The following is a 22,472-nucleotide window of genomic DNA, read 5'->3' on the forward strand; positions in this document are numbered from 1 at the left end:
ATCCCTCACAGTGCGAGGCGAGGCCGTAATCTTGCCTGATGAATCTAATCCTCCGCCGCTCGTCTCAGTCTCACTCTGTGTGCTTCCTCAGAGATTTCCTGACAGCGGAGGACAAGGAGGGGGTGTTCAACGCCGATCACTTCCCTCTGTGGTACAAGAGAGCGGCGGAGCAGGTCCCCGGCACATTCGTGTACTCCATCCCCTTCAGCACAGGTAGGCAGGACAAAACCATAGAGATAGGAGATCAGTGTGTACTACAAAATAAAAGCCCCCTAAGCCTGTACAAAACTATAGCAGTTTATTGCTGCTGAATTACCTTACATTATAATTTCAATTATGGAGTGCAGCATTATTTAATGAACTATGGGGAAAGTCTTCTGGTTGCCTGAGTCATTCAGCATTTTAACATCTGAATGAGCCCCTCTCTCTGCTATGGACTGTGGTTTTTACTGGTTTCCACTGATAGGATATGCAGCACAGCTCACCTCCCTTATAGGTTTTATCCAGGACATTTAGCACCTCTCTCTGTTAATGAAGACTGCTTCCACTCAGGCTTCACCGTCTTAACCTGAAATGTCCAATCACAGCACCCATTTCAGGGTTATTAGAGTCATCTGGCTGTAGAAAAAGCTCTGAGCGGACTCCATTACTGTAAAGTAATAAAGGAGTACTGCGGTTTCCTCTGCCGGATGAGGCTGCTGTGTAAAGAGCGCCATCTAGTGGGCAGAAAGTGCACTTCAGAAAAATGACTGTAGTTAAATCCCTGTTTCCCCCTCCAGCTTTAGAAAATAAGAGCGTGGTTCTGGCCAGCACAGCGATTCAGCTCCTCGATGACAGAAAGTCTCCGATTGTTGCAGGTAACAAACAGGCTTTTTTGTGGATATTGTGCAGTTACATTTTGTTACAGGACGTCACTCTGATGAACACTTTATCACTTGTGCAATCCCAGTGCAATAACACATCATTAACAGCCATATACCTACATATAATAGATCCTATATGTAAGAGTTTCCCCCAACACCTCTGTTTAAATCTGCTTTTAATCTCTGATCTATTATTATTTCTTTTTAACTTTCTCTTACCTTTATATACATATTTTATTTAACTGTAAGTCTTGTACTTTGATTGTTTTTCATTGTGTGTGTTCTTAATGTTTTTGCTATTGTTGCTTCTGTTCTTTCATGTGAAGTGCCTTTGAGAACCTTTTAAAGTGCTATATAAATAAAATGTATTATTATTATTTTTATTTAAATGCAACTTCCTTCTCACTCAGCTACACCACACACCGCTGCTGCTGCTGGCAATGCTTTGCCTCCACCACCCCAGCCTCTTTGTCCACTCTATATACCCGGGGGGGGGGGGGTTTACATTGCACTCCTAGGAAAGCCGTAGCATGCTGTTTGGCTAATTCAGAGAGCAACTTCAGAGCAGACAGAGCCATCATCACCAAACATCACTGTATTTCCACTATGATGAGAGCGTTCCTGACTGAACTAAAGGTCAAAGTGCAGACATCTAGACATGTATTCAAGCACTCTTTGCCCTCTGCCCCCTTGCACTGTTGCATTCTTGTTTACAATTTACAATAGAGAGAATTTTGTTCATTGTTGCTTTAAATATGTTTATATACACACCTACTGTTTGTTGAGCCTATTTGTATCTATCTTCTATCATAAATCTGATCGTGTCTCTCTGATGTGTCTTGTGCTCAGCTGTTGGGATCCAGATGAAGCTCGAGTTCTTTCAGAGGAAGTTCTGGACCGCCTGCAGACAGGTAACTACACCTTTAATACTGCATCATGTTTGACATTAAAATCAGCTCCCTGGCTGGGTGTCAAACTAAAATACTGTGTTTGTGCTCAGTGTACAGCTCTGGATGGAAAGTGTAGCATCAGCTGTGATAATGAGGTAAAAACTCACACAATCTGTCTTCTTTAAAAGCTTTTAATGAGGTTTTATTAACATAATGTTTTTATCCACCTCTATGACAGGACATTAACTGCTATCTCATTGACAACAACGGCTTCATTCTGGTCACAGAGGAGCAATCTCAGGTACTGTGTGCCTGAAAAGTCGACTTTGTATTGTTCAACTCGGTACTGTTTAGATCTAATAATATAATGTGTGATCGTACACAGCTCTATTTAAGGTTAGTTGTTTGACAAGGTAGACCAACATCGTCTAGAGGATGACTTTCTAGACCTTGACCACAGCCCTGAAATACATTTGAAAGTTTATATTTATATTTATAGTTTTGTTAAGTTTCTGTTTTACCCTGTCGTACTCTTACTCTTTCATGGGATGCTCCCTTTATTTTGTCCTCCTGGGAGCTTGTTCTCTGACATACCTTCTCTCTCAGACAGGGCTCTTCTTTGGAGAGGTGGAGGGTGCTGTTATGAACAAACTTCTTCAAATGGGCTCCTTCAAAAGGTCTGACACACAACTTTTCTTTAAACTCATGCATCAAACCTAACGTTAAAAGCGTATTGTCATATATTTCACATTTGATGTTTATTAAGACTCCTGCTGCCCTGCTTGTGTTGCAGGATCACGCTGTATGATTATCAGGCCCTGTGCAGAGAGTACGCAGGGAGCAGCGACAGTGCACGCACTTTGTCAGACGTGAGTGTGCAGCACAGAACATGAGCTGATGTTAAGATAGAGAAGACATTTATAAATAAAATGATGTGTCATCTGAGGTCATCTACATTTGTATGACCGGAGTTAAAATCATCAGCAAAGACCTCGATAGAGAACATCTGTCAGAGTTTGTGGTTAACACAGTTTTCACACTTCAGCAGAGAAGTCTCAGAATGAGCACTGACATTTAAACATCTTAAACATGATCTCATATCTGACGTGTTTCACTTTTCTCTTTTTTCAGCCCTTCTCTGTTGTCAAGTGGCTCCTGACTAAACTCGTCATGTAAGACCAACAACATTTCTATCATATGGGCCTAAAAATAACATGTAGCAATGTGGTAACTCTGTATTTAAAGGCTTTATGTACTGACAATAGTATTTGCTAAGAACAAACATAGCTTATAAGATAAAATAAAGAGGTGTCGGGGGATAATTATCACATATTGATTTAATCAGTTAAATATCTCACCATGTCGACCAGTAGATAAGTCATCTTATTGTTTTTGGTTCATTTGTTCATGAACCCTTTTATACAGACACTGGTTAACTTTTAACTAATGGTTATTCATGTGTTAACTTACATTAATTAAAATGTTCTCATAACTGGCACTGAAAACATGTTTCGATTTTTTCTCCAAAGTTTCCTGCTAGAGTTCAACCTGTACAGCTGGTGGAATGTGGACCTGTCTGTGAAAGGTAACTGTAGCTGATGATCTTTACAGGCATGAACTCTGTGTGTGTGTTAGAGAAAGGGATGTACATGTATGAGACTGTCTATGATGAGATCTGAAAAAGTGTGTGGTTTTGTTAATGTCTATGGTTCAGTTAAACTTGCTTTGTCACACGTTCAGCTCAGAGACCTCGGGGTAAAACCACGATGGTGCCGTGCGATACAGAATACCCTGCGTTCGTCTCTGAACGCACCATCAAAGAAACAACAGGCAACATCGACTGTGAGGGCTGTATCAGGTACGGCTTCAGGCCAAGGAGTCATCAACTAATTACCTTTTTGTTAACAATATCTATAAAATAAACAGCTCCAGAAAAAAATAATTTAAATTTTGGGCAAAATGAACTTTTGTTTTATTGCAGACAACATTTCTCCCTCCTTCAAAATAAAATATTCTAATTTCGGTCTTTAATGTTGAGAAAACAAGACTGGTTTTCAGACGTCGAATGATGCAAACAAAACAAGCTCATGTTCAGTTTTAAACAACACAATACTAATGTTTTAATTTAGGAAGAGTTCAGGAATCAATATTTGTTGGAATAACTTGGTTTTTCATCACAGCTTTCACTTTGCTGTTGGGCGATGTTATGCCCCTCTTGGCGCAAAAATTCAAGCATGTCTGCTTTGTTCGACGGCTTGTGACCATCCATCTTCGTCTGGATCACATTCAGGAGGTTTTCAGTGGGGTTCAGATCAGGATTGGGGTGGCCATGACATGTCTCAGAATTTTTTTCCGGAGCTGTAAAACGGTACATACTGAGTCTGCTACTATTCACATACCAACGTTTTAATTCCACTCTCTGTCTCTGCAGATCTTTTGTCATCCAGCAGATCCCGAGCAGTAACCTCTTCATGGTCGTTGTGGACAATAAGTGTGACTGCAGCAGTGCTCCTCCAGTAACCATGGACCCCGTCGAGATCATGTATATCCTTTCTGAATGAACCATTGATGTTTGACGTGGAAAGATTTTTGTAAACACATTTTCATTTTAGTTTAGGATTAGTAAGATTATTCCTGACTTTTAGAATGATTTCATTCATCTTTAGGCTTTTTCTGTGCAAATTAATGGTTCAGTTTTAAATCAGGCTCAGTGACCTATGCGAATGTTGTCGGAGCTTTGGACTGTCTCTAATTCATTTGCATCCTTGACTCCTTTGAACACAACGAGTCACTAAAATGTGACAGACTCAAGTTTCAGAAGGACAGAAAGAAGCCTGAATCATGTCATCCTTTCCACCCTGAGGTATGACAATGATAGTGGGTTTGGTGTTAGTGTGAAAATACATGTAGGGTGAAGTTGATGCTCGAGCACAGAAAAAAGAGGACTTCCTGGCTGCCAGCAGCCACTTCCTGGAGTCTCTGTGTGCTGTATGGTAACTTCATGGTGATAGCAAACTCACTGAGTAAGTCACTGCTCCAGGTAGTAAAGTCGTCTGGCAGGTAAACCCCATTTAAACTGCAGCTTGTTGTTTTTACACATTTGATGTTGTATTATGCTAAATAGTGATTTTCAGAGACGCTAGTAGATGTTTTCCCCTGTTTACAGTTAAACTAAGCTAAGCTAGCCTCTTTATCATACATGCATACATGAGAGTGGTGTCAATCTTCTAATGTCATTTTACTAGTAAGCATGTTTTCTAAGATGTTTAGTAATTTTTTAATGATATATTTTTCTGGAGAGTTAGACTGAAATGTGTAACTGAGCACATCAGAATCAGAAATACTTTATTTATCAGTCTGTCACTCTGACACACAGGCATTAAAATAGAAGTAAGACATATGTCAAATATGGGCAAATTATACACAATAAAATATGAAATAAAGATAATTAAATGCTAAGAAGTGGATCTATGGTGATTTAAAAATAAGTGTCAGAATTAAATACAATTGCCAGAATAAAGTTAAAAACAAAAGAGTTAGGTTGCAAGAGAGTTATATACATAATAGCTATTTACAAATGAACAGTATAAGGCAGTATTTATGTCAGCGTTTAGCAGTTGAATTATATCCAGCTTGTTTGTTTATTTTTCAATACAGTTGAACAGGAAGAGGCTGAGATTTGACCTCAACAAGTAAACGTGTGCACAAACAGTAGGCATGTTTTTATGACCCTGACACTGTCTGGGTCATGTAAAAGGCATTCCTCTCTACAGTCATCGTATCTTACTCGCCCCACATCAGATAAACAGTTTTGATTTACCAGTTGAATGATTGTCTGTCTAAACGGGAAGGCACAAGACACATTAGAACAAATGAAACATTAGTTTGCAGATTTTCCCAGATCTCAGTTGGCCCTACTTTATGTACTGTTTATCATGCTCAATCAAAATGATACCCAGGATGTCCCAAAAATCTAATTTGTTCAACAACAACAAATCCATTATCATCCACTACTGTCCTCCCTGAAAGCAACAGTGCATCCTGTTAATGAATATCATAACCCGTACAGCTTCATATCTAACACAAGTGACTGTCTTCTGCAGGAAAATGCCATGGAGTGTGGTTCAGCAACACGTCCCTCCGGCCCTCTGACGGCGGCTCTGCTGCCACTGATAGCAGCGACTATCAGCAGGTGACCATAAACAGCAGGACTGGACTTCAGTAAGGACTAAATCAACAAGAAATGCTTATAAACACATAGAGAACATGGCCAAACAGATATGAATTTGCTCATACCTCTGCAACAGGCAGCGCTCTACTAAGAAAATATCTATCAGTAGCACTGAGACTCACATCCATTAATGCAGAAAACCTAAACGATGTGGTGCAGCTAAAGAAAACGAGACTTATTGCTTGGTGACCTTTGAGAGCATTACAGATCGCACAACTGATAGTTTGCCATGTCGTCCTGAATGTGTGCTGAAATAAAGTAAGAGAAAGAAATACTGTCAACAGTAAAAACAAATGCTAGCAGTAGGAGTACAGGCATTTCTTGTCAAAGTATAAAAAAAGTCCTTTGTGCAAAGGATATTAAGACATTTCATGTTTATTTATTTGGTGTTTGGAAAAAAGGACGTCTCATGTTAAAGTCTACAGAATGTAAAATGCACTTTGTCATATGTGAAAAGAAAGAGGTCTGAGGTTTTGGCAGTAAATTGCTAAAGAAAAAATAAACAGTGCTGTCATAGTTTTCTATATTTACATAGTTTAAGTTTATTTTGTAAGTAAATTCTTTTTGATGTCAGTAATAATATGAATCATGTAAAATATCTGAGAGGAAACAGAACATTTGAACTTGCTTTATTCTGCCAGTTTCTCCTTGTTTTAAAGCAGAGGACAAAGTAAAGATGCATGAAGAAGAAGATCACAGAATGTTTCATTGATAAGTCCAGACATTATTTGACCACATCCTCTTTCCCACACGTTTGAGTGAGCTTATGAATAAATAAAAGAAATATTTTCCTTCATTTATCCCTTGTGTTATTTCCTCAAGTGTGTGTGTGTGCATGTGGCAGGGTGGGTGCGGTGGTGATGCCAGTTGGTGGATAATCTCTCATGGAACAAATAATGAGACAAAGTATGAAGTTATTGGTCACACTGTGTGTGTCGAGTAGCAGGAAGTTGCTGAGGCATGTAAATGCATGAACGTTTCAAACAAAACATCCAGTTCCTAAAACATGTAAGAACAGTTTGTTGTCTCATAAATACATGTTATATCTTCAGATTAAAAAAGCATTATTAAATTGCAGATTTATTTTCTATTTACTGAGGATCCCTATTAGTTATTACCATGGTAACAACTATTCTTCCGGGGGTCCAAACAAGTGAAGACATTCAAGCATCAGACCAAAGACACATCTTCATCACACATCTTCAGCATCAACACTCGTCATGTCAACTTTAAAATCGTTGCTTTAACATTATACTCTGGTTGAATTGAGAAAATAAGTACTTACTTCAAATATTAGAATATATTACTTAACTTTAAACAAAGCTTAAATGTCTAACACTTATTTACACTGTTAGCTTTCCCTTTTTTTATCCAGAATAAAACGCGTACTTCAGTGTGCCTCCACGGTGCTGTAAATGAAGTCCTTCAGTTGTGTTCCAGCTGCCTCCTCGATGGTGGCGTAATGACACGTGTCATACTGGGAAAACAAATAAACCAACTGTAGCATATTTTTATACATATGGAAAATGTTTTAATGTTGCCCCTCATGTCAGACTTACATCCTGTATTTGAGACTCTCTCCTTTTTCCTTCCGCAGAACCTGTTAGTGAGGAAAAACAAACACATTAAGACGCGGTAATAAGATGAGGTTGGTGTGTTATTAGCATATTTTAGCTAAAAATATGAGAGACAAGTTTAATGTCTCTTCTCAGGCAGTCTTGCTTTCCTGTTTTAGGTTGTGAGCAAACAGGGGCATTTTTGTGTCAGTGCAGTGGTGGTTAACCACACATGTGGTTTACTTTCATTTTTAGAGTCAGGTCATACATGTTTGTTCTAGACAAGCTGAAAGTCTCACCAAACTAATCTTTATGTGTTTTACTTTTGGTATCGCTAATTTCAGTGCTAATTTTGGAGCTTTTCTCTCTGAGTAGTTGTTTAAGCTTTTGTGATAGTGTACATGGACTTCTACAGAGAGCAAAGATTTGATAAATAATAGATTTAGAATAAATTATTTGGAGGGCTTTAGATTATTATCATTAAATATCACACAGAGCATTACACATTATGTGCCCTATACTGCCCTAACAGTGTCTGCCTTTATAAAAAATCATTGACATAGTTCTCACCAGCTCTTCTTTTGTTACAGAGAACGACTGAAACCATCAACATGACGCCCACAGTAACTCCACAACCAGCAGCAGCAGCTGCAGCAATCATCCATATCCTCCTTTGTGCTTTAAAACACAAGCCAGAAACTAGTGTCAGTTTTGCCTCTCACAACATGTTCTGTTCATAACATCATTATTACATCCACCAAAAACCACAACACACTAAATACAAAATGGAAAGCAAAGTCTAGCTTTGATACTAATATACAATTACTGATTGAAATTACTTAAAAACTTCATCAGTAAATTGAAGTAATTAGAACAGTTTTTAAAACCTCCACAGCATGTCAGCAATAAGTGATATGAATCTGAGTCTACGGTACCTGTTTCATAAACAGTTTCTGGATTAAAAGCTGTCGTGTCTGTTCCTTGAAGGCAGATACAAAATATAAACATTAAAACCAATTTTTTTTTGTCTGTACTTGGATATAAATAATAAACAGTGCACAGTAGGAAAGCTAACTTCATGTATATATATATATATATATGTAAGCAACTGCATAACCATCACACAAATATAAACAATTACGTCACCTGATGGTGGTTTCACTGTTTGGAAGGTGGAGACAAATCTACCAGAGTTACTTTGCGTGCTAACAGTCAGACCTGGTGAAGAAAGAAAGATACCTTCTTAAACAGTCGTAATCATTGAAAACATTTAAGATTTGTGATTAAATAAAGTCACACTTAGTACATGTATAATTTTATTACCCGATGTTTGTTTTCCAGGAGTAACAGGAGCAACAGGAATAACAGGAGTAACAGGAGTGGGAGCATCAGGCCAAGTTGGATCAGCCTGTGATTTCAATTTTTTACTCTGATTTTGGGTGCAATTTTGAATCCAACTCTCAATGGGCTGATGATTTTGGTTTCCACTGACCATTGTTACATCATTTTATTCTCAACAAATTATACAATGTATATCAGTAAAGATTTTCAACTTGAATTATACGTTCATCAAGATCTGATGTTTGATTTAAGTGTTCCCTTAATTTTTTTGAGCAGTGTACATATGTAAGCAACTGCATAACCATCACACAAATTTGAACAATTACGTCACCTGATGGTGGTTTCACTGTTTGGAAGGTGGAGACAAAACTAGCAGAGTTACTTTGCGTGCCAACCGTCACACCTGGTGAAGAAAGAAAGATACCTTCTTAAACAGTCGTAATCATTGAAAACACTTAAGATTTGTGATGAATTAAAGTCACACTTGGTACATGTATAATTTTATTACCTGATGTTTGTTTTGCCGGAGTAACAGGAGTAACAGGAGCAACAGGAATAACAGGAGTAACAGGAGCAACAGGAATAACAGGAGTAACAGGAGCAACAGGAATAACAGGAGTAACAGGAGCAACAGGAATAACAGGAGCAACAGGAGTAACAGGAGCAACAGGAGTGGGAGCATCAGGCCTGCCAATAGTCTGTCCTGGTGAATAAAAATATTTAAAAACCTTTAAAGTAACAAATAAAGTGATTTGTGATAATGTTTTGGATATCTATTAAAATGAATAACATGTCCTACCTGTGGTCATGGTGATTGTCCACATAGGCGGGGCCATGTGTGACTCTTTTCTCACAACATCTACAAGAGAAGAAGAAGGAAATAGACTGGACTAACTTATATGTAGACCGTTCTATGGGACAGCATATTAGTGCAATCAGCTGAGCAGTTTTTTCCTCTAGACTAGATACAAGAGGACATAGAGGTATATGGATAGGTGTGTATTTTTGGTGTGATTTGGTGTGTTGATTATATTTTTTTAATTGAAAATTGATCCTAAGTTCTTAAGAATGTGCCCATACTGGTTAAAAGAACATCATTACAATTTAGATATCAAACTATCACAATTTAAGATGTGATATAACATTAAAATATTGCATCTCTAATTTTACAGTCAAAATTCACTTTATTTAATAATCCCTTTCAGTGACTGTGTTGCAGCTGTTAATCATATAATCATGTCTTCTCTGACTTACCTGTCAGGCTGTATCCATCACTACGAGGAGACAGAGAGTCGGGTTCACTGGACAATCTGTAATCACAGCTGGCGTCTCTTTGATGAACTAAATGTAGACGACTCAGCAAATCATCGATTGTGACAATAAACTGGCAGAACGACTGTTTGGTTTTTGTGGTTGTTTTACTCTGTATGGTTGTTTTGACTGGACGACTTGCTTCTCCAAAGTAGAGGTTACATCTTGTATCAGGATTAGCAGATCCAGGCAGAGAGCAAGTAAAGAGAACGTTTTCACCAGGAAAATGCTGAACACTCAGCTGTGGTTTCTGACCTATGAAAAGATGAATGAAGAGTCATTAAATGTCATGTCACATCATGTGACTAAAGTAAAATGGTTTGTTTATAATCCCATTTGTTATAAAAAAAAATTTAAAAACAAACTTTTTCTCAGAACAAACATTCTGACATTAAAAAACAATTCATCAAACTAACAAAAAGCATATATTGAATACCTGCGAGCATGGGTGGCATAAAGCTCATCAAATCAGTGTTTCTGATGAAGCTTTTCCAGTTCTGATACTGCATCAAGACATAAACGGTCACTCACTGTGTATGGTGATGGATGATGTCGCACTGTGTGGAGATGGAGAATCTTCCTCTCCGAGCTTTACAGTGTAAAAACATGTAAGTTTAACCTCAGCAGGTGAGCTCAGCAGGTGATGTGCCATCTTCAGCAGCTCAGTTCCTGTAAGTGTCTGCAGACAAGAGAGGACTCTGCCAGGTCCTCCACCGGCAGTATAGAAATGACACTGACACTCAGAAACAGATGGTGGAGCCTCACAGTGCAGTGTGACTGAGTCTGTCTCGTTGATCACAGGTGGATTCACTGTCAGTTTAGGAGGACGAGAAGCTGAAAATGTAAACAAAAGTCTGATTAAATAACTGAAAGTTGCATTACTCTAAAATATCTCTGATGATCAATTTATCTGTTGATTGAAAATGATGACGAGAGGCTGTATGTATGCAATGTACACTCACTTCTAATGACAATGGAGGACACATCACTCTGAGGAGATTCAGACCCATGTAGGTAAGAACACGTCACTTTAACCTCAGCAGGCGAACTCTGATGTGTCATTATCAACAGCTCAGTTCCTGTCACAGTATGCTGACAAGGTAATTTTTTGGCAGGTCGTCCTTTCATAGTGCGGAAATAACACGGAATCAGGGGAAGAGATGATGGAGTCTGACAGTACAGTGTGACTGAGTCTGTCTCTGTGATCACTGCTGGATTCACCGTCAGTTTAGGTGGAACAAGAGCTGAAAAATTAAATAGAGATTAAATGTACAGTATAGAAAAATGACAAAGAAATACTGTACAGCCAAACTATGTGGGGAGGAAATTTATAGCAGACTATATGTAACAGTACATACTCTGATAATAATTCAGCAGGCTGTTAAAACTAATTCCAAACTCAAAGACTGACCTTGTGCTTTCAAGTCAGAAAAGGAATCTGTTGGATAAAAAAATGTGTTAACAAAGAAAACAGATTCAAAAGTAACAAGTAAAATAAAGTAGTCATGAAATAAGGTGTTACCAATACATCAGCTGGACATTTCTGTCACATGAAAAAAGTTACTTGTATTAGTGCGTACATTTAGGAGGAAAGAAACAGACATGAGGTTGAACTCACACATGAAGACGACAATCAGCAGGCGTCCAGCCATGATGGAGCTCGATAATGAAAATGACCAACAATCCTTACAAGACTTCACTTGTGTGTCTCATGACTTCGAATTACAGAAGTGTCGTTTTGCAGAACTTGCTCTCAACAAAACCACAGCGAGCATCAGAGTCGTTTCACACGAACAGACAGGCCACAAACACACATACTTGACATCCTTTATTAAAGCTTCAGTACGTGTGGTGATTTATATTTAGAATAGATGGTTTTCGGGGGAGCTAGTTTAGCTCAGTTGGTGGAGCAGGCGTCCCTGTGTACAGAGGCCACAGTCCTTGTCACACTGATCACAGGTTCAACTCCTGGCCTACTGATCATTTGGTGCAGATCATCCCCCGCTCTCTACTCCCCACATCTCCTCTCTCTCTTCAGCGGTCCTATGTAAGACAAGCAAAAGCCAAAAAAATAAAAATCTTAAGAATAGATGGTTTTAATTCTAACGCCTTCTTATTGTTTTGATTTTTTATTCAGGCTTTTGCCTTTATTTGTAGGACAGCTGAAGAGAAAGATAATATTAAGAAAAGTCCACCCTTTAACATTACACAGTCTTACACAGTCTTTTGTGTGTTTGATGTAACTTTATGATGAATTTGAAGTCAATGATTCAGTCAGACCTCACTTACATACAGAAGTATTTGGAGCAGGTATTTACAGAGAAAATGTTTTTGTATTTATTTCAACCTTTATGTTACAGATGTGAAATGTTAAAAAAAAAAGTCTAAGATGAACAAAGATAATGCACTCTGAAGTGACATCAGAATTTTTGCAGTAATATTGGACACCCCCTCCCCCGTGACCCTCTAAGCATAAGCAGTACAGATAATTAGTTGATGGATGGAACCCCCCTAAACTCTTCTGACTCACCCCTCTCTAGGCTCCGGCCCACCAGCAGAGAGTGTAGGTGAACCACAAATGACACGATTCAGCAGACCTGAGGCCTCTTGACAGACACGTACAGCCTGGGTTTAACAGAGTACAGTATACTGACTAGAGGTTTAATGGTCAGTTTGATCAGGGTGCTAGCTCCCTGCTGTGGACAGAAAAGACACCTACTTTTATCAACTAAAGTCTGTTGCTGTTTCAGCCACATCACATTGTCCTTCTCCATCAGCAACAGCACCTACATTCTGGGATATCTGGCTTCCATGGTTCAAGCAGTGCACCTGAGCCTGCTGAGGATGAAACATTTACATTCTGTCAGTAGTTTATCTGAAACAGTGACATGTTGTTCTTGTGCACAGCAACAACACCTGTGCAGCTGTTGGCATAAACTAACAGGTAACCACATGCTGCCTTCCTCTTTTATCACCTTCTCACAACCTTCCAGCAGCGCTTCATGGTCGAGGGTTGTGAGAAGGAAAGAGCACACATGTGATCGACAGTAAACCAATTTCTCCCCCCAAAAGATCATAAATTATAAAAGTCAGGTTCAAAATTTTCCACATGGTTGTTTAAACTGTTGTTTAGGCTGTGTGTTTTCTGTTTCTCCATACAGTATCAAATTGTGTTTCAATGTGCCTGCACAGTGCTGTACACCATGTCCTTCAGGGCTGACGGAGGCTGGTCTTCAGAGATGGTGGAGTAAATGTGGTAAACATCACACTGAAAAAGAAAGAAACTAACCATTAATCCATATTAACTATAAACTTATGTACCAAACATATTCAATACTGTTCCTCATGCCTCACGTACGTCGTCATTTGGAGGCTCTTCATCTTCACTTTCTCAGATCCTGTGAGTAAAAGAGAATCACACTAAGATTATTGTTTTTGGAACTTCATATCTTCATATGTATAAAATATAAACATAAATAAGTGAGATGTGAAGGTTTTCAGTAAATATAAAGTGTACAATATAGTGCCTCTGAGCTGTGTCAATAGTTTGACTGTCTTTACATAATGAATGAAACCTGTGCAGGGAACTGACACTACATTTCTGTTGGTGTAAAGTGAAAGCAGCTCACCAGCAGGACGGTCAGCACCAGGTACATAAATCATCACACTGTAGGTTTCATCTTTAGCTGCAGGTGTCTGTAAAGTAACAGAGTTCTTCATTAACTTTACACATTAATTCACCTTGAGGAGACTTTGTAATTAAATGTTTGATTTTTTAGCTGACGGAAAATAAAATGTTTTTATAATTACCAATCCTCCGTGATCAAGATTGCTGGTGAACATAAAGTCCTCTGCAACAGAAGGTGAACACACCTCAGTACCATATAAGACCAAACAATAAATGCAGAACAATTGTATATTCTACGTATGAATAATACAATGATGTTGTCTGACTACTATGTGTGTAGATCATACTCATGCAGGTGTTCAGAGCAGACATTATAAACTGACAGTTATCATTATCACTCTGCTGGTCTGTTTATGCCAATGCCCTTTTGTTTTGCAGCTCCCTCCACCACTCGAATCTCTTCCTAAAGTAATGTTTCAAAATGTGGATTTAACAAAGATTTACACAAGTGCTCACCAAGGGGCAATCACTATCTCTTTTCCTAATCTCTAATGGTAGGTTTCTTTGAGAGCTCTCTCAAACAGCAGGAAGGAAATATACATTCAGTTTTACACAGAAATGTTCTCACCAGTTCTTCTGTTCCCACGGAGTAGTGCCAGTCCCAGTAAAGTAACCCCCACAGTCACTCCACAACTGGTTACTACCCACTTCCATTTCCATGTTTCTGTTTTGAAGGCCACAAACAAGAGTCAGTTTCACTTCCAACTCAAAAGCAGGAGGATTGAGTGTAACTACTGAATTTCTTCCAGTGCAGACAAATATTAAACTGAGGGCCAACATATGACTTTGCAACTAATGAAAAATCAACAGGTAAATTATGTTTTAAACATGTAGAATAATTGAATTCAGGTTAAGGACATGCCACGCATCATAGTTATACATGCTGATTTTTTTGAGCAGTGTACATATGTAAACAACTGCATAACCATCACACAAATATGAACAATTACGTCACCTGATGGTGGTTTCACTGTTGTTTGGAAGGTGGAGACAAAACTACCAGAGTTACTTTGCGTGCCAACCGTCACACCTGGTGAAGGAAGAAAGATACCTTCTTAAACAGTCGTAATCATTGAAAACAGTTAAGATTTGTGATTAATTAAAGTCACACTTAGTACATGTATAATTTTATTACCTGATGTTTGTTTTGCCGGAGTAACAGGAGTAACAGGAGCAACAGGAGAAACAGGAATAGCAGGAGCAGCAGGAGCAGCAGGAGCAACAGGAGTAACAGGAGTGGGAGCATCAGGCCTGCCAATAGTCTGTCCTGGTGAATAAAAATATTAAAAACCTTTAAAGTAACAAATAAAGTCATTTGTGATAATGTTTTGGATATCTATTAAAATGAATAACATGTCCTACCTGTGGTCATGGTGATTGTCCACATAGTCGGGGCCATGTGTGACTCTTTTCTCACAACATCTACAAGAGAAGAAGATGGAGATAGACTGGACCAACTTATATATAGACCGTTCTATGGGACAGCATATTAGTGCAATCAGTTGAGCAGTTTTTTCCTCTAGACTAGATACAAGAGGACATAGAGGTATATGGATAGGTGTGTATTTTTGGTGTGAATTGGTGTGTTGATTATATTTTTTAAATTGAAAAAGATTTCATCATGGACCTAAGTTCTTAAGAATGTGCCCATACTGGTTAAAAGAACATCATTACAATTTAGATAGCAAACTATCACAATTTAAGATTTGATATAACATTAAAATATTGCATCTCTAATTTTACAGTCAAAATTCACTTTATTTAATAATCCCTTTAAGTGACTGTGTTGCAGCTGTTAATCATATAATCATGTCTTCTCTGACTTACCAGTCAGGCTGTATCCATCACTACGAGGAGACAGAGAGTCGGGTTCCCGGGACAATCTGTAATCACAGCTGGCGTCTCTTTGATGAACCAAATGTAGACGACTCAGCAAATCATCGATTGTGACAATAAACTGGCAGAACGACTGCTTGTTTTTTCTGGTTGTTTTACTCTGTATGGTTGTTTTGACTGGACGACTTGCTTCTCCAAAGTAGAGGTTACATCTTGTATCAGGATTAGCAGATCCAGGCAGAGAGCAAGTAAAGAAAACGTATTCACCAGGAAAATACTGAAGAGTCAGCTGTGGTTTCTGACCTATGAAAAGATGAATGAAGAGTCATTAAATAAAAAATGGTATTATGCTTCTACTGTATCCTGTCTGCCAGGCCTGTGATTTTAAACACTGTTGATATTTACAGACGTCCAACCGTGATACAACACCACACATCATGTGACTAAAGTAAAATGGTTTGTTTATAATCCCATTTGTTATAAAAAAAATGGAAAAATAAACTGTTTTTCAAACATTCTGACATTAAAAAACAATTCATCAAACTAACAAAAAGCATATATTGAATACCTGCGAGCATGTGTGGCATAAAGCTCATCAAATCAGTGTTTCTGATGAAGCTTTTCCAGTTCTGATACTGCATCAAGACATAAACAGTCACTCACTGTGTATGGTGATGGACGATGTTGCACTGTGTGGAGATGGAGAATCTTCCTCTCCGAGCTTTACAGTGTAAAAACATGTTAGTTTAACCTCAGCAGGTGAGCTCAGCAGGTGATGTGCCATCTTCAGCAGCTCAGTTCCTGTAAGTGTCTGCAGACAAGAGAGGACTCTGCCAGGTCCTCCACCGGCAGTATAGAAATGACACTGAGACTCAGAAACAGATGGTGGAGGCTGACAGAGCAGTGTGACTGAGTCTGTCTCGTTGATCACAGGTGGATTCACTGTCAGTTTAGGAGGAAGAGAAGCTGAAAATGTAAACAAATGTTGGATTAAATAACTGAAATATTAATTAATCTAAAATATCTCTGATGATCAATTTATCTGTTGATTGAAAATGATGACGAGAGGCTGTATGTATGCAATGTACACTCACTTCTAATGACAATGGAGGACACATCACTCTCCTGAGATTCAGACTCATGTAGGTATAAACATGTCACTTTAACCTCAGCAGGCGAACTCTGATGTGTAATCTTCAACAGCTCAGTTCCTGTCACAGTATGCTGACAAGGTAATGTTTTGGCAGGCCGTCCTTTCATAGTGCGGAAATAACACGGAATCAGGGGAAGAGATGATGGAGTCTGACAGTACAGTGTGACTGAGTCTGTCTCTGTGATCACTGCTGGATTCACCGTCAGTTTAGGTGGAACAAGAGCTGAAATATTAAATAGAGATTAAACGTACAGTATAGAAAAATGAGAAATACTGTACATCCAAACTATGTGGGGAAGAAATGTCAAATTTAAAGCAGACTATATGAAACAGTACATACTCTGAGTTTGGAATTAGTTTTAACAGCCTGCTGAATTATTATCAAAGACTGACCTTGTGCTTTCAACTCAGAAAAGGAATCTGTTGGATAAAAAAATGTGTTAACAAAGAAAACAGATTCAAAAGTAACAAGTAAAATAAAGTAGTCATGAAATAAGGTGTTACCAATACATCAGCCGGACATTTCTGTCACATGAAAAAAGTTACTTGTATTAGTGCGTACATTTAGGAGGAAAGAAACAGACATGAGGTTGAACTCAAACATGAAGACGACAATCAGCAGGCGTCCAGCCATGATGGAGCTCGATAATGAAAATGATCAACAATCCTTACAAGACTTCACTTGTGTGTCTCATGACTTCGAATAACAGTGTTGTTTTGCAGAACTTGCTCTCAACAAAACCACAGCGAGCATCAGAGTCGTTTCACACGAACAGACAGGCCAAAAACAAATATACTTGACATCCTTTATTAAAGCTTCAGTACGTGTGGTGATTTATATTTAGAATAGATGGTTTTCAGGGGAGCTGGTTTAGCTCAGTTGGTGGAGCAAGTGCCACTGTGTACAGAGGCCACAGTCCTTGTCACACTGATCACAGGTTCAACTCCTGGTATGCTGATCATTTGGCGCAGATCATCCCCCGCTCTCTACTCCCCACATCTCCTCTCTCTCTTCAGCGGTCCTATGTAAGACAAGCAAAAGCCAAAAAAATTAAAATCTTAAGAATTGATGGTTTTAATTCTAACGCCTTCTTATTGTTTTGATTTTTTATTCAGGCTTTTGCCTTTATTTGTAGGACAGCTGAAGAGAAAGATAATATGAAGAAAAGTCCACCCTTTAACATTACACAGTCTTACACAGTCTTTTGTGTGTTTGATGTAACTTTATGATGAATTTGAAGTCAATGATTCAGTCAGACCTCACTTACATACAGAAGTATTTGGAGCAGGTATTTACAGAGAAAATGTTTTTGTATTTATTTCAACCTTTATGTTACAGATGTGAAATGTTAAAAAAAAAAGTCTAAGATGAACAAAGATAATGCACTCTGAAGTGACATCAGAATTTTTGCAGTAATATTGGACACCCCCTCCCCCGTGACCCTCAAAGCATAAGCAGTACAGATAATTAGTTGATGGATGGAACCCCCCTAAACTCTTCTGACTCACCCCTCTCTAGGCTCCGGCCCACCAGCAGAGAGTGTAGGTGAACCACAAATGACACGATTCAGCAGACCTGAGGCCTCTTGACAGACACGTACAGCCTGGGTTTAACAGAGTACAGTATACTGACTAGAGGTTTAATGGTCAGTTTGATCAGGGTGCTAGCTCCCTGCTGTGGACAGAAAAGACACCTACTTTTATCAACTAAAGTCTGTTGCTGTTTCAGCCACATCACATTGTCCTTCTCCATCAGCAACAGCACCTACATTCTGGGATATCTGGCTTCCATGGTTCAAGCAGTGCACCTGAGCCTGCTGAGGATGAAACATTTACATTCTGTCAGTAGTTTATCTGAAACAGTGACATGTTGTTCTTGTGCACAGCAACAACACCTGTGCAGCTGTTGGCATAAACTAACAGGTAACCACATGCTGCCTTCCTCTTTTATCACCTTCTCACAACCTTCCAGCAGCGCTTCATGGTCGAGGGTTGTGAGAAGGAAAGAGCACACATGTGATCGACAGTAAATCAATTTCTCCCCCCAAAAGATCATAAATTATAAAAGTCAGGTTCAAAATTTTCCACATGGTTTTTCAAACTGTTGTTTAGGCTGTGTGTTTTCTGTTTCTCCATACAGTATCAAATTGGGTTTCAATATGCCTGCACAGTGCTGTACACCATGTCCTTCAGGGCTGGTCTTCAGAGATGGTGGAGTAAATGTGGTAAACATCACACTGAAAAAGAAAGAAACTAACCATTAATCCATATTAACTATAAACTTATGTACCAAACATATTCAATACTGTTCCTCATGCCTCACTTACGTCCTCATTGTTTTTGGAACTTCATATCTTCATATGTATAAAATATAAACATATAAATAAGTGAGATGTGAAGGGGGAACTGACACTACATTTCTGTTGGTGTAAAGTGAAAACAGCTCACCAGCAGGACGGTCAGCACCAGGTACATAAGTCATCACACTGTAGGTTTCATCTTTACCTGCAGGTGTCTGTAAAGTAACAGAGTTCTTCATTAACTTTACACATTAATTCACCTTGAGGAGACTTTGTAATTAAATGTTTGATTTTTTAGCTGACGGAAAATAAAATGTTTTTATAATTACCAATCCTCCGTGATCAAGATTGCTGGTGAACATAAAGTCCTCTGCAACAGAAGGTGAACACACCTCAGTACCATATAAGACCAAACAATAAATGCAGAACAATTGTATATTCTACGTATGAATAATACAATGATGTTGTCTGACTACTAAGTGTGTAGCTCAAACTCATGCAGGTGTTCAGAGCAGACATTATAAACTGACAGTTATCATTAAGGCCACAAAGGCCAAAAGGCCACAAACAAGAGTCAGTTTCACTTCCAACTCAAAAGCAGGAGGACTGAGTGTATCTACGGAATTTCTTCCAGTGCAGACAAATATTAAACTGAGGGACAACATATGACTTTGCAACTAATGAAAAATGAACAGATAAATTATGTTTTAAACATGTAGAATAATTGAATTCAGGTTAAGGACATGCCACGCATCATAGTTATACATGCTGCAAAAAGACAGAATATTTTCCACTATAGAGTCAGTACTGCTCATGGTGGATTCATGTTAGGTCTCTCTAAATATTATAACAAAAAGTACCGTCTAGACCTGCTCTTCTTGTAAAGTGTCTTCAGATAACTTTGGCTATGATTTGGTGATAGATACATTTTTTTGTGTGTTTCTTGAAGGCAAATAAAATATAAACATTAAAACAAGGCTTTGTCTTTGTTTGTATTTGGGTTTATATAATAAGCAGCGCACAGTAGTGAGGCTAAATTCACATATGTATAAGTAACTGCATATCTATCACAACCTTCAGGAGTAACCAATAAGCATCCATCATTTGAACAAGTCGATTGACATTCAGGATAATCGCTTTTTTGAAACATAGTCAGGGTGTAACGTGAATATTAAATCATCTATCAGTATCAGTAATTTCAGTGCTAATATTGGAGCTTTTCTCTCTGAGTAGTTGTTTAAGCCTTTGTGATAGTGTACATGGACTTCTACAGAGAGCAAAGATTTGAAAAATCATAACTTAATAAATTATTTGGAGGGCTTTAGATTATTATCATTATTATCATTAAATACACACAGAGCATTACACATTATGTGCCATATAAAAAACAGTGTCTGCCTTTATAAAAAAACATTGACATAGTTCTCACCAGCTCTTCTTTTGTTACAGAGAACGGCTGAAACCATCAACATGACGCCCACAGTAACTCCACAACCAGCAGCAGCAGCTGCAGCAATCATCCATATCCTCCTTTGTGCTTTAAAACACAAGCCAGAAACTAGTGTCAGTTTTGCCTCTCACAACATGTTCTGTTCATAACATCATTATTACATCCACCAAAAACCACAACACACTAAATACAAAATGGAAAGCAAAGTCAGGGCTGGACAGGGCCGTAGAAGGGCATCAACCCAGCAGCAGGACCGATATTTGCTACTTTGTGTGAGGAGGAACAGGAGGAGCACTGCCAGAACCCTACAAAATGACCTCCAGCAGGCTACTGGCTTGCATGTTTCTGGCCAAACTGTGGGAAACAGTCTCTATGAGGGTGGCATGAGGGCCCGACGTCCTCTAATGGGACCTGTGCTCACAGCCCAGCACTGTGCAGCTCAATTAGCATTTGCCAGAGAACACCAGAATTGGCAGGTCCGCCACTGGCGCCCTGTTCTCTTCACAGATGAGAGCAGGTTCACACTGAGCACATGTGACAGACGTAAAAGAGTCTGGAGATGCCGTGGTGAACGTTATGCTGCCTGTAACATCATCCAGCATGACCGGTTTGGCGGTGGGTCAGTGATGGTCTGGGGAGGAGTTTCCTTGGAGGGCCGCACAGACCTCCATGTCATAGCCAATGGTACCCTGACTGCTGTTAGGTACCGGGATGACATCCTCCAAGCAATTGTTAGACCTTATGGTGGTGCAGTGGGTTCCTCCTGGTGTAGGACAATGCCCGTCCTCATGTGGCCAGAGTGTGTAGGCAGTTCCTGGATGACGAAGGCATTGATGCCATTGACTGGCCCTCTCACTCCCCTGACCTAAATCCAACTGAGCACCTATGGGACATTATGTATCGGTGCATCAGACGCCGCCAAGTACTGCCACAGACTGTCCTGGAGCTCACTGATGCCCTGATCCAGGTCTGGGAGGAGATCCCCCAGGACACCATCCGCCGACTCATCAGGAGCATGCCCAGACGTTGTCGGGAGTGCATGCGGGCATGTGGGGGCCATACACACTACTGAGTCACATCATGAGTTGCCATGATGATATTCACGCAAGTTGGATCAGCCTGTGATTTCAATTTTTTACTCTGATTTTGGGTGTGATTTTGAATCCAACCCTCAATGGGCTGATGATTTTGGTTTCCACCGACCGTTGTTACATCATTTTATTCTCAACAAATTATACAATGTATATCAGTAAAGATTTTCAACTTGAATTATACGTTCATCAAGATCTGGTGTTTGATTTAAGTGTTCCCTTAATTTTTTTGAGCAGTGTACATATGTAAGCAACTGCGTAACCATCACACAAATATGAACAATTACGTCACCTGATGGTGAGTTCACTGTTGTTTGGAAGGTGGAGACAAAACTACCAGAGTTACTTTGCGTGCCAACAGTCAGACCTGGTGAAGAAAGAAAGATACCTTCTTAAACAGTCGTAATCATTGAAAACACTTAAGATTTGTGATTAATTAAAGTCACACTTAGTACATGTATAATTTTATTACCTGATGTTTGTTTTGCAGGAGTAACAGGAGTAACAGGAGCAACAGGAGTGGGAGCATCAGGCCTGCCAATAGTCTGTCCTGGTGAATAAAAATATTTAAAAACCTTTAAAGTAACAAATAAAGTGATTTGTGATAATGTTCTGGATATCTATTAAAATGTATAACATGTCCTACCTGTGGTCATGGTGATTGTCCACATAGGCGGGGCCATGTGTGACTCTTTTCTCACAACATCTACAAGAGAAGAAGATGGAGATAGACTGGACTAACTTATATATAGACAGTTCTAT

The 22,472-nt window shown here is 39.0% G+C and overlaps 3 protein-coding genes and 1 long non-coding RNA gene across 6 annotated transcripts in view; 1 reads left to right on the forward strand and 3 right to left on the reverse strand.

Annotated features, from left to right (window-relative positions):
* The window catches only part of cacna2d3 (calcium channel, voltage dependent, alpha2/delta subunit 3), a 31,159-nt gene extending 25,210 nt beyond the window's left edge, over positions 1 to 5,949 (forward strand). Inside the window, exons 24-36 of the mRNA XM_069678031.1 lie at positions 92 to 213; positions 780 to 857; positions 1,713 to 1,774; positions 1,864 to 1,908; positions 1,992 to 2,054; positions 2,360 to 2,430; positions 2,547 to 2,622; positions 2,885 to 2,925; positions 3,283 to 3,338; positions 3,494 to 3,611; positions 4,185 to 4,297; positions 4,534 to 4,616; positions 5,857 to 5,949. Coding sequence (XP_069534132.1) covers positions 92 to 213; positions 780 to 857; positions 1,713 to 1,774; positions 1,864 to 1,908; positions 1,992 to 2,054; positions 2,360 to 2,430; positions 2,547 to 2,622; positions 2,885 to 2,925; positions 3,283 to 3,338; positions 3,494 to 3,611; positions 4,185 to 4,297; positions 4,534 to 4,616; positions 5,857 to 5,949 — 1,021 coding nt within the window. The remainder of the gene's footprint in view (positions 1 to 91; positions 214 to 779; positions 858 to 1,712; positions 1,775 to 1,863; positions 1,909 to 1,991; positions 2,055 to 2,359; positions 2,431 to 2,546; positions 2,623 to 2,884; positions 2,926 to 3,282; positions 3,339 to 3,493; positions 3,612 to 4,184; positions 4,298 to 4,533; positions 4,617 to 5,856) is intronic.
* Positions 5,950 to 6,352: 403 nt separating this feature from the next.
* LOC138606304 (uncharacterized) lies at positions 6,353 to 10,829 on the reverse strand. The gene is made up of 10 exons (XM_069678769.1): positions 10,724 to 10,829; positions 10,136 to 10,447; positions 9,681 to 9,740; positions 9,390 to 9,584; positions 9,213 to 9,284; positions 8,687 to 8,758; positions 8,476 to 8,520; positions 8,111 to 8,218; positions 7,544 to 7,584; positions 6,353 to 7,461 (listed from the first exon to the last, which is right to left on the reverse strand). The coding sequence occupies exons 3-10, from the start codon at positions 9,715 to 9,717 to the stop codon at positions 7,375 to 7,377; spliced, it is 657 nt and encodes a 218-aa protein (XP_069534870.1). The 5' UTR covers positions 9,718 to 9,740; positions 10,136 to 10,447; positions 10,724 to 10,829; the 3' UTR covers positions 6,353 to 7,374.
* A 1,206-nt stretch (positions 10,830 to 12,035) lies between these two features.
* LOC138606434 (uncharacterized) lies at positions 12,036 to 22,429 on the reverse strand. Of its 3 annotated transcripts, XR_011309351.1 has the most exons (9): positions 15,243 to 15,298; positions 15,016 to 15,147; positions 14,836 to 14,910; positions 14,449 to 14,544; positions 14,003 to 14,043; positions 13,822 to 13,888; positions 13,551 to 13,590; positions 12,723 to 13,460; positions 12,036 to 12,235 (listed from the first exon to the last, which is right to left on the reverse strand). XR_011309351.1 is itself a non-coding variant. In XM_069678902.1 (8 exons), the coding sequence occupies exons 1-8, from the start codon at positions 22,391 to 22,393 to the stop codon at positions 13,403 to 13,405; spliced, it is 492 nt and encodes a 163-aa protein (XP_069535003.1). In that variant the 5' UTR covers positions 22,394 to 22,429; the 3' UTR covers positions 12,396 to 13,402. The 3 variants fall into 3 exon arrangements, 2 of the variants coding, with proteins under 2 accessions (XP_069535003.1, XP_069535002.1); XM_069678902.1 differs by lacking the exons at positions 12,036 to 12,235; positions 14,836 to 14,910; positions 15,016 to 15,147; positions 15,243 to 15,298 and adding exons at positions 22,003 to 22,077; positions 22,183 to 22,260; positions 22,357 to 22,429 and having other exon boundaries at positions 12,396 to 13,460; XM_069678901.1 differs by lacking the exon at positions 12,036 to 12,235 and having other exon boundaries at positions 12,396 to 13,460.
* LOC138606532 (uncharacterized) lies at positions 18,021 to 19,543 on the reverse strand. Its single transcript, XR_011309355.1, has 3 exons — positions 19,499 to 19,543; positions 19,318 to 19,384; positions 18,021 to 19,106 (listed from the first exon to the last, which is right to left on the reverse strand). It is a non-coding gene; the product is annotated as an uncharacterized lncRNA (long non-coding RNA).
* Positions 22,430 to 22,472: the final 43 nt, after the last annotated feature.

Source organism: Semicossyphus pulcher, unplaced genomic scaffold (assembly GCF_022749685.1).
Source record: "Semicossyphus pulcher isolate SPU_LCO1_2020_fin unplaced genomic scaffold, fSemPul1.0.p SCAF_3, whole genome shotgun sequence".
Taxonomy (NCBI): Eukaryota; Metazoa; Chordata; class Actinopteri; order Labriformes; family Labridae; genus Semicossyphus; species Semicossyphus pulcher.

Bases quoted from the DNA above. Each gene is read 5' to 3' on its own strand.
- LOC138606304 (XM_069678769.1), bottom strand. From the start codon at position 9,717: ATGGCCCCGCCTATGTGGACAATCACCATGACCACAG. The intron at 8,521-8,686 runs GTGACGTAATTG...TCTGCCTTCAAG, and splicing joins AACAGTGAAACCACCATCAG to GAACAGACACGACAGCTTTT. The intron at 7,462-7,543 runs GTAAGTCTGACA...TTGTTTTCCCAG, and splicing joins GAGAGTCTCAAATACAGGAT to TATGACACGTGTCATTACGC.
- LOC138606434 (XM_069678901.1), bottom strand. From the start codon at position 15,279: ATGGCCCCGACTATGTGGACAATCACCATGACCACAG. The intron at 14,545-14,835 runs GTGACGTAATTG...CCTTCAAAACAG, and splicing joins AACAGTGAAACCACCATCAG to AAACATGGAAATGGAAGTGG. The intron at 13,591-13,821 runs GTGAGCTGCTTT...TTTTACTCACAG, and splicing joins TGGTGCTGACCGTCCTGCTG to GATCTGAGAAAGTGAAGATG.